The sequence below is a fragment of the Chelonia mydas genome, chromosome 9 (genome assembly GCF_015237465.2).
Source record: "Chelonia mydas isolate rCheMyd1 chromosome 9, rCheMyd1.pri.v2, whole genome shotgun sequence".
In the NCBI taxonomy this organism is placed as follows: Eukaryota; Metazoa; Chordata; order Testudines; family Cheloniidae; genus Chelonia; species Chelonia mydas.
Genome location: NC_057855.1, coordinates 94,640,917 through 94,654,340, shown reverse-complemented (window position 1 = coordinate 94,654,340; position 13,424 = coordinate 94,640,917). Strand labels below are relative to the sequence as shown.

The window sequence follows — 13,424 nt, the reverse complement described above, 5'->3', positions numbered from 1 at the left end:
TTGGTTCTTCTGACATTTACAGTATCGTTTCTCGGCTCTATGAGCTAAGATCAAGTAGAGTGGCTAAGACCAAGTGTAAGTAGTGTCTTGGCCTATCCAAGGCTGTGATCAAGTGTCTTGATGTTTTTGGTCTTTTGGCCTTGAGATGAAAACCTTGTCTGTGTCTCTTGGACCTTGAAATGAAAAAGTTATCTAAGTTATATCTGTTGTTATCAGTTTAATATCTGACATGTCCTTTATTTGAGGACTGTATATTAAATTGATTTACAGTTCGCATACTGCAGTGTCCCCAGGCTACATAACATCTGTAACCCTTGCGAGTAACATTCGAAAGGCTTTCAGCCACCAGACTGTAAATTCTTAATTATAGCAAGTTAAAACCAGATTTTCATTAGCAGGTAAAGATTAGCAATGAGATAAATTAGAAAAAATGACTTCTGATATTAAAGATACACTTCATCAACGCTGGGAAAGCCAACAAGCATCATCGGCTGGTTCTGTCAAAAATACCACAGCAAACCACCATCTGTCACATACTAATTGAAGAGGAAGTTCCATAAAGCTCAGGAATCACTGACATGCTTACGAAAGAAAACCGGCTCACAGTCTACTCTGCAATGATACAATGTGCAGGCAAATCAACCCCACGGAAGTTTAACACGCACCCCGCACCTTCCAAATCAGGACACAGACACTACTTTCTAACGGGCCAGGTTTTGCTCACAGTTCCGCGCCCATCGCCCCAATGTAGTTAAAACCATGCTCACACCAGCTGCACACATGTAGCTGCGGAGAAAATCAGGTTTTCGAATGCCGTACAAGGGGCTTTTCACCACGTGGCTCTCATTGGCTTAAACCGGTGAAGCCATCCCTGAGCATATAAATTGGCCTCTACCAAGTAGCCCCTAACTCGGTTTCAGCATTGATGGCAAGGTGGGGCAGAGCTTTTACTGCACTGAGTGGGAGTCTAGTACCCACCACAGCCTGCCTCTCCCACCATGGCTGCCTACCCAGCCCCGAGCCATTATTACTCACACCCACCAGCTGGGAGAGAGTCACTGCTCAACCAGTAGCCCTGCTCCCCACCCCTCACGTTAGCCTCCAGCAATTAGGAGAGATCTACTGTCAAGACAAGGAGACCCAATCCAGGCCCACTACCGAAGAGGACCTGCTCACCGCCCAACCAGCCACCTCCAGCCCAAAGAGCACAAGGTGGCCTGCTGTCCTCACTCCTGACAGAAGAGACCATAGGACAACCTGTCTGCCACCCTTTCTGCTGCCAAAGACCTGCTCTTAGGTAGGGAACCTCACAGCGGAGCATTGGAGTAACAAGGTGGATCAAGGGCTGCAGGGTGTTGGGAAGAGTGTGGTACACAGGGAAGGGGTCTCCGACAGAGGTGGATGTTTATTGAGGGAGCCCCTTAGTGAAACGTTAGCAGCGCCTCACCGGCCATCAGCTTTCCACGTGGTGCCGAGTTCTGTGGGGTGCTGGGAGTCAGGCCGGGCCTGCAGAGCTGTAGCAGCTGGGTGCTCGCTAGGACTTAGGGTCTCCCACAAATGCAGATATACCAGCTGAAGAGCAGCAGCAAAACAGCCTCAGCAAAGCGTGCTGGCTTCCCATGCAGACCCAGCCTTCGGACGGCAGCGGCCAGTCCACCCCGATTACCCGTACCCAACACGGAGGCGCCCTGCAGGGCGCACAGCGTCAGTGCCGGGGCTGAAGAGGGCAGCATTCCTTACATTCGCCGCGGTGTCTGCCTCCAAGCAGGGGCACGCACAGAGGGAGGGCTCTGGGGAGCCCCCTGCTGGCCATATCCCCTTGAGCCACGAAGTAGCATCAACAGAACCAGCAATAGCAACGACATTTTGCCCGCTCCCTATGCAGGTGCATTGTGGGAGGGGAAGACTTCCCTGGCTCCTTTCTCCACCGCAAATGCCCCTCCACAAGACACAGCAGAATGCTGCACCTTCACCTCTGAACACTTCGTCCACCTAGCTGTTCATCCCAGCTCCGGTGCCCTGAGGTCTAGGTCACCGGGACATGTGGGGAACAGGCAGCACATGCCATGGTTTCACGTATAAGGGCATCAACCTCTGTAGGACGCAGTGCCTGAAGTAAATGGTAACTTATAATCATACTTCGCACTCTTGCAGCCTTTCATCCATGGCACCTCGCCAAGGCACCTCACAAACACTCATGAATAAGCCTCACAACAGCCCTGTGAGGAAGGAAAGCATTCCCCCCCTTTTTACAGAGTGGGAAACTGAGGTAGGGAAATTAAGGGATGTCTCCAGGTCACCTAGCACCAGTCTAACACTTGACATTTTTATTGTGTTTTAACAGCTGTTAACTAACCTGGTTGAAAATTCTAGTGTAAACACAACATGAACATTTGTTCCTAGGCACAAATACTTCTCACTAGTCATCCCTAGGCTGCATCCTGGGGTTCAATAGAACTGACGACGAGCTTCTGTGTCCTGTCGAGGCTAGAATTTATACTTGTGTTAGTTAACATGAGAGAAAGCAGAAGAAAGAATTCAAGCGTAAACACTGCCAGACTTCCAGTAGGTGAGTCATGAATTGATTCCTAGACCTCTTCTTAAAGTAGTAATCCACAGATTGATTAAATAGCTCAGTGAAATTCACTAACCATTCACTTCTTAGCATACTGGAAATCAGAGATTACCAGCTAACCAAGCATAAATTATAAGTGTGTCATTGTACACAATGAAGTGGAGGAGAGAGAGAGAGGGGAAATTGCCATTCAGGCTCTGTGACGCTTTGTGGAACTTTTCACATGTGCAGGGAGAACACGATCCTAAGGCTAGCTGACTCATATCCAGGCAGGGTGTCTGGAGAGAGAGGGGCTGATCTGCGTGAAAATGTATCCCAGATAAACTTCACAGGACAAGGGGGATCATAACGTCACTATAGGATCTGATCAGCACAGAACCAAGCTTATGCAATGTCAGAGTCCACCACAAAACTGACCCTCTGTAAACCCTTAGCATGGAACCGCATTGTAAATTCCCCGGAGCCCCTCCAGCAGACACCGGAGTGAAGGAAACCCACATCCACAGAGCAGCAAAAACACCCAGAATCCTTAGTCATCCCCATTATACTCAAACTATAGAGACCCATATACCCGACAGGTAGCAAAGATATGCAGCCATGGAAAAGTCCCAGCCAGAGCAGCTGAATGCTGTCAGCTGAACAGAAGGGGGCACGTGGCTCAGAGCCAGTTCTGGATTTTGGGGGTCCACTAGTTCTGGGGTTGAACTTCTTGCTTCTTCCCTATGGGCCAGATCCTGCTTCCCCAATCAGAATAATGTCACAAAGGGAGTGAGCCTCAGGGAATTTTTCCCCCTCTGTATGGAGGGGAAATATGCCAAGTTCTTGCGTTCACGGGAGCCTCGATCCCTCAGCATCTCTATACACTTCCTGGCTCCAAACCAGAGTTAACAGCTAGCCAACTACAGAAGCTTTATTCAAAGCAGGCCAAGCAGAAATAAGGTAAATTACAGTAGGAGAGGCTTTCGTATTACCCAGTTCCCTCACATGGCTGCTAACCTCCCAGACTGTTAGAGCAACGTCCGACATGCTGAACTATGTGTGTCTAACCAGACCAGCTCTCTGTCTGTACCCACCCCAACGCCAGCTGAAAATTGGGAAAGTTAAAAGCCAGTTCAGCTCAGTTTTGGATTTATGTTTAACAAAAGAAATGCAATAAAAGTTTCTCAACTCCCACAATGCGCATTCATACTCACCCCCCAGTAAACAGTGTGGGCATTAAAAAAAAACTTGTACAGAGTCTTTCACGTTAAGCTTAAAGCAATGTCTGAGCTTCAGCCAACTTTTAACTTTCCTCAATTTCCAACTTCAGTTGGTCTGTGCTTAGGAAAGACCCAGGAGTGAGACTAAAGAGGTTTTCCCATTCAGCACAGAGCTGTATTTGCCAAACAGGCATTGGGGAATATGCTTAGCATCTGCCCTCACGATGCATCATGATAGCCAATATTATCAGCTTCCAAAGCAAATCTAATTCACTACAAGGTAATTTAAAGGAGGGCTGCAGAGGCAAAGAAGAGCGAACATACATCAATAACTTTTCACATCATCTTCAATCTCTTGCAAATCTTTCTCCCTTTAGGCCAAATTCCAGCTTTGCATATGTATAGGTAAGAACCTCAGCGGGAGATGCAGATGCAAGGCAGAGGGTAGACTTGAAGGATAAATCCTGGGGCCTAATTCACTTGCAAACTTGGGAGCAGCAGCGTTGAAGTCTATGGATTGATGAATTCCCTGCCCTTAGCCCATGTACCCTGTAATAATGGGAAACTCAATTCTGCAGCAAGGCCCCCAGTTTTGAAATAATTATCTGTGTTGACATTTGTCATCTTGCGGTTTCAGAGTTAACTCGTTGAAACAGACATGAGAGTCCACCACTTTCAGCATTGTTTCAGGCTGTCTGCAGACTTAGGCAGTCAACGCTACATCAGTTTACACCGCCTTTGTTGTTGTAGGGCTTTCTTCTGAACCGCAAGTGCCAGAAACAACTGTCTTTAAAAAAGGAAGGGACACTGGAACCCAATTCTGTGTTAAACTCTCGAGCTGGGGAATCATGTAATCTTAAAGCCCTGGTTAAAAATGTGGCATTATTCTGTTACTCTGACTCAAGAAGCAACTTTCCCATAAGTAACAGTGGAAGCTCTCCGTTTCAGAGCATCATGCAGATTAGAGGCAAAGGTAGACTCTGACAATACTGAAGTCAATTACCCTCCCCCACTCCACTTTATATTTCAGATTACCTCCTTCCCACACAGCCTTGTTGTCATTTCACTTTTCTTATGGTAAACGACTGATAAATCATGAAATTGCAGGTGTAGAATCTGTGCTTTATGCAAACGGAATGCATCCTACGTACTGTTTAAGATTCCTGTTTCTCCTGTGGTCCTCGTTGGGGCTGCAGCTCCTTGAATGGCTTTGAGTGATAATATTATTCATTTTCTGGACATCAGAATACAAGCTTACTATGTAATAACAGCTCTCAAATAGTATCTCCTATAACCACGGCTATAAACACTTTACGCCCTAAAAAGGCTGAAAGGACGCATGTGTGTGTGTGTGTGTATTGTGACAGGGTCAGGCCAGATGGCTACAAGAGAGTACTAGAAGGCAGATATATTAGCCCCAGGTTAAGTAGGTCCCTTTTCCCTGGGTAAGGTAATAGGGAAGGTTCCAGAACAATCAGGAACTTTCTGGAAACAATTAAGGCAGACAGGCTAATTAGAACACCTGCAGCAAATCAAGAAGCAGCTAGAATCAATTAAGGCTAATCAGGGCACCTGGGTTTAAAAAGGAGCTCACTTCAGTTTGTGGTGCATGTGTGAGGAGCTGGGAGCAAGAGGCGCAAGAAGCTGAGAGTGAGAAGGCGTACTACTGGAAGACTGAGGAGTGCAAGCATTAGCAGACATCAGGAGCAAGGTCCTGTGGTGAGAATAAAGAAGGTGTTGGGAGGAGGCCATGGGGAAGTAGCCCAGGGAGTTGTAACTGTCATGCAGCTGTTTCAGGAGCCACTGTAGACAGCTGCAATCCACAGGGCCCTAGGCTGGAACCCGGAGTAGAGGGCAGGCCCGGGTTCCCCCCATCCCTCCAACTCCCTACTTGTTACCAGAGGAGTTGACCTGGACTGTGGGTTCCACCAGAGGGGAAGGTCTCTGGCCTGTTTCCGGATCCACTAGGTGGATCATTAGAGACTGTGGGGATTGTTCTTCTTTCTTTTCCCCATGCTGGCCAGTGATGAGGCTAACTGAGCGAACAGCAGATTTGAGCCACGAAAGTGGCCAAACTGAGGGCTGCTGTGAACCTCTGAGGTGAGCAAATCCACCAATAAGCACAGGACCCACCAAGGCAGAGGAGGAACTTTGTCACAATATATACACGCAACGTTGCCAACCCTCATGATTTTGTCACAAGTCTCATGATATTGGATGCTTTCCTTGAACCCTCTGCACTTGCAGTCAAGCAACTGTGTGAGAATCTCAGTTTTCATTTTTAAAAAAAGTTTCTTCCCCTGGTGGTTGGGGAAAAGTGCCTAAAATGTATCCCACGGCCAGCCTAGAAAGGTCAGAAATTATGGGGTGGGAAAGAATCCCACATTTTTTATCCTTTTAAAAATCTCATGATTTGGAGTGGAGGCTGACATAACTGTTTCAACACTGAGAGCAGCCCAAATCATGGTCCCAGGCCTGCAACAGGACCCACACAAACTCATCCTTGTTCCCGTGTAGAGTCCCACAGACTTTCCAAAAGCAGGTGTAAAGGTCCCTCCGCACAGAGCGGAATGCAGGACTGGGACCTGTGTTACCGGAGAGCGATCTGCCCAGTTTCCCCAGACTTCATTTACATAGTGTGGAGAATTGATGCATCACCGCTGCGTTCATGCACTTACACTCACGCTTCCTCTCTAAAGCCCAGTCCTTCAAGAAAATAGGAGTTCTGTCGTTGACTCCACAGGAACAGGATCAGATTCTATAGAACTGTTTTGTTTTAATTGCACATTCCCACAAACAGCAATTTCTGGCTCATGCAAGTGTTCCTTTGCATCACCAACCACTTTTACTACAGAACCTAATCATCTCTACCCATGTTCTCCAATAAAAAAAAATCCAGCCTAATAAATTCAGCTACGCTATGCAAAGGAATCGAGACAAACAGAATTAGACTGTTAGATCCTTGTGTTAGAGTGTCTTCTGCGCCAGGCCTGGCTCCAAGCACATAGATGGCCCTTAAGAGATAATGAATGACATGTGTCTTCAGTTCTGGGACTGGGTGTGCTCTCTGTCACCACGGGGAAAAGCAGTGCCAATAGGCCCTGACCCTTTCCCCTGGGTATCCATTAAAGGATTATGCTAAAAAGAAATAAAATCTCCCCCAAAAGCAAACCCTTGGAAGGTTTATCAGCAAATTATAGAATCACAAAAGTGTAGGACTGGAATGGACCTCAGTAAATCATCTAGCCCAGTCCACTGCACTCAATGCAGGACTGTACAATAACTAGATCGTGGGCCATCAAAGGGAGCTCTGTTAAGGCACAAGGGCAGCCCATGGCCTAAAGTTACTGGGTCAAGTCACACCTGCTTTTCATCAGTGTAGCACGTCCACATTAACGGTTCACACTGATATAACATCATCGATGTAGTCAAACTAGTAAATTTTTGAATGGAGACCGAAGTGACTGAGGAAGAGCAACAAGCAAGGAAAACAAGCAATCGTACACAATTGTATACACATCTGCTGCTTTTTTTTTTTTAATACTGTAAATAGATCAATCAAGAGTTGATCATGCCCAGCTGCCATTCAACCTACCCATCAATAACTGGCTGACCTGGAACCATTCTGAGGCTTCGGTGCAGCAATTTGTAAAATGCTGATGGCTTCTATTGCGTGACTATACCAAACATGCAGGTGACTCGGAGCCTGCATAATCAATGCGAGGTTCGTCTTGGCGCATCACTGCCAGTCACAGAGGTTCCAATACAAGTCACAACTTTCTGACCATCACGCCATCTACGAGCAAACAAACTGCAGCCTGATTTATACACCCAAAGCCCAACGGAAGGCCCACCAAAAGCATAAGGCAGAGTACTGCAAGGACGAACAAGAGGGAGTACCGCAGCAACACTGGCCAATGGAAGCCCGACAAAGGGGCTAGCATCCGATCACACACTTTTGCTTATTCCTTTTCGACAGTGTTCCCGCAACAAGAAAGGGCATGTCAGAGACACAAGGGGAAGCAGCGATTACTGTAAAAATAAGACACCCTTCTACATGCATAGTACAATCCATCAAAGCAAGTGTTATTCAGTGCCTTTTAAACAACAACCATCCAGCACTTACAATGAAACCTACTAGAGACTTCTAACAAGAATTCACTTTAGTGAACTGTCTGCCTAGTATTTAGGCCCCAGTTCTCTAAACAGCTCCACGTGTTTGATATTATGCATGTGAATAAAGTTAAGCACGTGCATAGGTGCATTCAGGATCCTGGCTTTAGAGTGCGAGGGCCCAGGTTATCCCCCTCCCCCCAACTAGTACAGTTCTGTCAGCCATTACATCGCACACCTGTATCCGAAGTGTCACCCCCACCGCTCCGCTGGGTGCAAGGAGCATGGTATGTGGAAGGCATGAGAATGCAGTACATTTATTTGTGAGCAACCTGAAGATGCACAAGTTTGTCCCTTTAGCTTGGTAAAAAAAAAAAAAATCCGTCTTTAGGAAGCATGTTTGAAGGCACGCTCTAAATTAGGCAGGAAAATCGCTGCTGGACAGAAGAACTAGGTGAGGGAGAACAAACAGGCCGGGTCAAAGAGACTATGGGCTGCAGGTGGATTCTGGGTTTGGGTTTCCAATATGAAGATGGTGATTTTTGGCTCTCTTGAGTTTAACAATACTAGCGCCCCCCGATGTTTGCACACCTCCCCTCTCCAAGCCCCGGGCCCGTCAGGGCAGGTCAGCCCCCTCCCAGCACTTCAAACAGCCACAGAAGCAGTCCCCGTGGCCGGTAATAAAGCTCCTGCCAGGTTTGGGCTTGGACTGCTTCGATCGCTGGGGTAAGGCGCGAACGAACCGGGCAGCGAGGGACTCGCGTCCCAGCAGCAGCCCCGTGAGCCCGGCCACCCCGTGGAACTTTCGCTCGCTGCGGCACCGCGGCTCCGCCCGGCAGGACCCCGGGGCTGGGGGCAGGGAAGAGGAGTCGGATCCCGGGGGGCTGAGGCGAAGCAGGGGGCGCCAGGCCGGCTGCGCACGGAGGGAGAGCCGGGGAAGGGGAGCGGTCGCTTACCGGCGACGCTGGAGTCGAGGCGGGCGGCGGCTTGCAGCAGGCAGTAGTAGCGCTCCATTTCCACCTCGGAGATCCGGATGCGCTCCGGCGCGGGGCGCGCCAGGGCCATGCCCGAGGCCGGGCGCTCCGGCGCGGGGCTGGCCAAGGCCGGGCTCCGCGGGGAGGGGGATGCAGGTGAGTTGGTCCCCGCGGCCAGCCAGCCGGTCTCCCTGCTAGTGCCGGGCTGGGCTCCCCATGCTCCCCCCAGCCGGGAGCCAGCGCCGGGATCGCCCCCGAGATCCGCTCCCCGGCTGCTGCTTGCCCGGCTCAGCCTGGCCCCTCGCCTCCGCGGCGGGCAGCGCCAGCCCCGGGCCGAGCCGCGCCTCCGGCGCTCCGGGCAGCCTGGCCTGCGCGCCCAGCACTGCGGAGCCGCCGGCTGCCCTGCTAGCCAGGCAGGGCCGCTCCCTCCAGCCCGAGCGCACGGGACCTTGGCTGGGAGTTTCCCCTGCTGGGGACGACTCGGGAACGCCTCGCCCTGCAGCGGCCGGGGACGGGGCCGTTCCTCCGTCCCCGGCGCCTCCCGGCGGAGCGGCTGGCGGGGGGCAGGGGGCTAAGCCCGGACCCCAGCCCTGCCCTGGCGCTGCCTCCCCGGCTCGCTGCTGCGCTCAGGGCGCAGCGGGGCTCTGCGCGCACGGGGTGGCCGGGATGCGGGCAGCCTTCCCCACGTACCGCCCAGCGGGACGGGGAGAGTCGGGTACGCGAGCCAAGCTGTGCCATCGCCAAGGATGGGGACCCCCTCCCCTCTCTGCAGCGGGTAGAAGGCAGCAGGGACCTGCCCTTTACCCTCCACCCCAGCTATTCCTCGCCTGGCAGCAAGCACTGGCTTTCCCCTGCTCTAAATTAGGCAAGCCCCCCAAGGGTGAAATCCTGGCTCCGCTGAAATCCGTGGGAGTTTTCCTATTGTCTTTAAAGGGACCAAGAGTTCACCCCCCGGCTTTATCAAAGCCATTGGCTGTGAGGGCGGAGATATTTCACAGCCTGCTGCTGCCCATCAGCCTTCAATGCCCAGGCCCCATAGATCAGTGATAATCTGGGTTATTGGAATAAGGGACAGGGGTGTTAAATGTCCAGTGAACTTAAGTCTTCTAGAAAGTAACACAACAGGCTTTGTTTGGTGGCCACAGGTTGGATGCAGGTGCCCTGACCTGCCTCAATGGGCCTCAGCCCTTCCTGGAGAGACCCTTTGGGTCTGAGGAGGTAGTTGAGTCACATCATCCTAACTCTTCCTTCTGGTTCTCAGCTGAGGCCATCAGCCAGAAAGCCAGCTGCCACCTGCATCGCCGCTGTGTCATACCAACCGCTGCATCTTAAAGCAAGCCTTGCAATTCCTAGCACAGCAAGGTGGTCAGGTCAGGCTTGAGCCATTGCCTGGGCCTAGAAGTGCCTCTTCCCTGTTAGGCTATTGGCCCAAGCAGCATCTCCTCTCAGCTGTGTGAAATCATCCAAACCTGATGGCCCCCTTTGGGCCCTTTTAAATTACACTCTGCAGCAGGCTGAAAAGGACAGGGTCAGTTCCTGGACAAGACAAATAATACTATTACCTCCCTAGCTGCTCCTTCCCATCTACATTTTCAAAGCAGCATGTTCGATTTGAGCTAGAATTTTGTCCAGCTCTGTTTAAAACCAAAGTCTTTTTGTGTTTGGTAGCCGGGCTCCAGCACAGTTGCCTGAAACAGAGCTGGCGCAGAATTGTTTGGTCTCAGAAACATGTTAAGCCAGCAGTATGCTTTAGCAGCTAGGGCTGACCCCTGTCAGCTTCGGTGATCAGATGTCAATGGCTAACATCCTGCCAGCTCATGCAGATCAGAGGCTACTGTGATGGGATACTCTGCAGGGAAACAGCTGTTTTTAATTATGTCGATTTCCCATAAAAGTACAGAATATCAGGGTTGGAAGGGACCTCAGGAGGTCAGCTAGTCTAACCCCCTGCTCAAAGCAGGACTTATCCCCAATTTTTGCCCCCAACCCTAAATGGCCCCCTCGAGGATTGAACTCACAACCCTGGGTTTAGCAGGCTAATGCTCAAATACTGAGCTATCCCTTCCCCCTTTGGCCTGGCCCTTTGCCTTCCAGCATTCAGGGCTAGTCATTATTTAGGCAGGCTATCAGATTAGGGTGCAAACTCTGGCAAGAGTCATATTTACAGGGCTTCCATGGTTGTTTAACATTTGTCTAATTTTATAAGAAAAATTTCCCCACAAATGTCATAGTTTAGTTACCAGTTCTACCAATGCTTTCTCCGTGTTTCCAACACAGCAGATGCCATCCTGGCTGTCTCTTCTTTCTCGTTGTTCGGGTAGAGGAATCATCACTGATGTCAGGACTGTGCACAGTTCTAGCAACAGCATGAAATCGTAGTTGCTGCCCAACAAGCAGAAAGAGTCAATGCATGGAGTTTGTGTAGGACCTACCAAAATATGTTTGTAAAAAAATTAACAGGGAATTGGTGGGTCAGAAAATGATTAAGGGGAGATTCATCCGTTCAAATCCTGCCTAGGCTGGTAGAGAGATAAAATGTTACCAGCTGCTGATGGGGATAGGGTGGATCTAAGAGAGTTGATGGTCTCAGTACAGTTCCAAAATTGACACACATCGCATACAAAACAGTCCACTCCTATCGGACATCAATTTTCTATTTAGTGGCAGGTCTCAGCAGAGAGGCCATGAATTAAAGGAGCATGGAGATGAACCCATGTTCCCATCCTAGGGCAGTCGCTGGAGGTCTGCACAGAGCTGGAGCAGCAGGTCAGTCTGGCACTGCTTGCACAGCTGTTGTATGTTATGCAAATAAAATGAGCATGTCAGGTTCCAGCAAGGGTTAAGTTAATACCTTGTGTAAGCATTCCATTTCAAAGGGGCTTGTGTGTGAGAGGGCGCAGTTATTTGTGAATGAATAGTATCTAATTTAAAAGGAGAGAGATGTAGAATCCAAGAGCCTTCAGGTAATACTGTGTTTGCGCTGGTCTTGGGCCTCCACTCTGGGGTTCTCATTTAAAAATATCTTTCCAACATGCTAGGGTATTCCAAACTAAGGAACGTTTCCCAGATGGGTTCAAAATGCAGATTTGCCAGGCAATCTAGCCACTGAGTAAGATTCTCTCTCCTACAACAAGGTTATAAGACCACTGTCTTATTAAGGATGTTTTCAGTGATGCTTTAGTGTTTTCCCTGGGAAATTAACTGCTGAGCCATATTTCTGGGGGTTTTGTTTGTTTGTTTGTTTGGGCAGGGCAGGGGCTGATATTTCACAGTCAATCAGAACACAGGAAGCGCCCCTCTCTAGTTCAGTGTGTTGTGTAATTGTACTTAATTTTTTAACATTGACACGACTGACAGCGGACGCCAACCTAATAGTTCAGTGAATGGAGACTCCTGCCTGGCTGTGGAGTGCTGGATCTGTTTATGTTCTTCAGGGCCTTCGAGGAGAGGATACACTCACCTCTACTAAAGCAACCCCAGCAATTGCAGAGTGGAGAGAGATTAAAAATAGTCAACGCATGCAAAGCTAGGGACTCAGACATGGTGCAGCTGTGGAAAAGCCAAGGAGCTGTAGATCAGTAACTTATTGCAGTAAAGCCATTGCCCCACTTCCACACCACCTCAGTTGATGCAGAGATTAGCAGCAGCCCCTTGCTGTGTGATTGGTTTCAGAGTAGCAGCTGTGTTAGTCTGTATCTGCAAAAAGAAAAGGAGGACTTGTGGCACTTTAGAGACTAATCAATTTATTTGAGCATAAGCTTTCGTGAGCTACAGCTCACTTCATTGGATGCATGCAGTGGAAAATACAGTGGGGAGATTTTATATACACAGAGAACATGAAACAATGGGTGTTACTACACACACTGTAACAAGAGTGATCAGGAAAGGTGAGCTATGATCAGCAGGAGAGAAAAAAAACCTTTTGTAGTGATAATCAAGGTGGGCCATTTCCAGCAGATGACAAGAACGTGTGAGGAACGGTGGGGGAGGGGGGGATAAACAAGCGGAAATGGTTTTACTTCGTGTAATGACCCATCCACTCCCAATCTTTATTCAAGCCTAATTTAATGGTATCCAGTTTGCAAATTAATTCCAATTCAGCAGTCTCGCGTTGGAGTCTGTTTTTGAAGTTTTTGTTGTTGTAATATTGCCACTTTTAGGTCTGTAATCGAGTGACCAGAGAGATTGAATGTTATAATTCTTGACGTCTGATTTGTGTCCATTTATTCTTTTACGTAGAGACTGTCCAGTTTGACCAATGTACATGGCAGAGGGGCATTACTGGCACATGATGGCATATATCACATTGGTAGATGTGCAGGTGAACGAGCCTAATAGTGTGGCTGATGTGATTAGGCCCTGTGATGGTGTCCCCTGAATAGATGTCCATTCTACTTCGCCACAGAAGGTGTCTCTCTGCAAGTGGGAGCCACAGGACATGGCTTGACTGGCTCAGCACCAGAGAGTTCTCCTGCACTAACCTCCAGTGTTTTGTGAGATGCTGCAAATGTCTTGGTGTCTATGGCTAGCGGTTAGTTACACATGCCCAGGCACCTAGCGACA

The 13,424-nt window shown here is 49.3% G+C and overlaps 1 protein-coding gene across 6 annotated transcripts in view; it reads right to left on the bottom strand.

Moving 5' to 3' along the window:
* The window catches only part of MCF2 (MCF.2 cell line derived transforming sequence), a 96,115-nt gene extending 86,320 nt beyond the window's left edge, over window positions 1–9,795 (bottom strand). For 4 of the 6 annotated variants that reach the window (XM_043522660.1, XM_043522661.1, XM_043522662.1 and 1 more), the window contains exon 1: window positions 8,844–9,794. In XM_043522660.1, coding sequence (XP_043378595.1) covers window positions 8,844–8,952 — 109 coding nt within the window. In that variant the 5' untranslated portion in view covers window positions 8,953–9,794. Of the gene's footprint in view, window positions 1–8,843 lie in introns of all 6 variants that reach the window. The other 2 variants (XM_043522658.1, XM_037909078.2) reach the window with 2 other exon arrangements.
* Window positions 9,796–13,424: the final 3,629 nt, after the last annotated feature.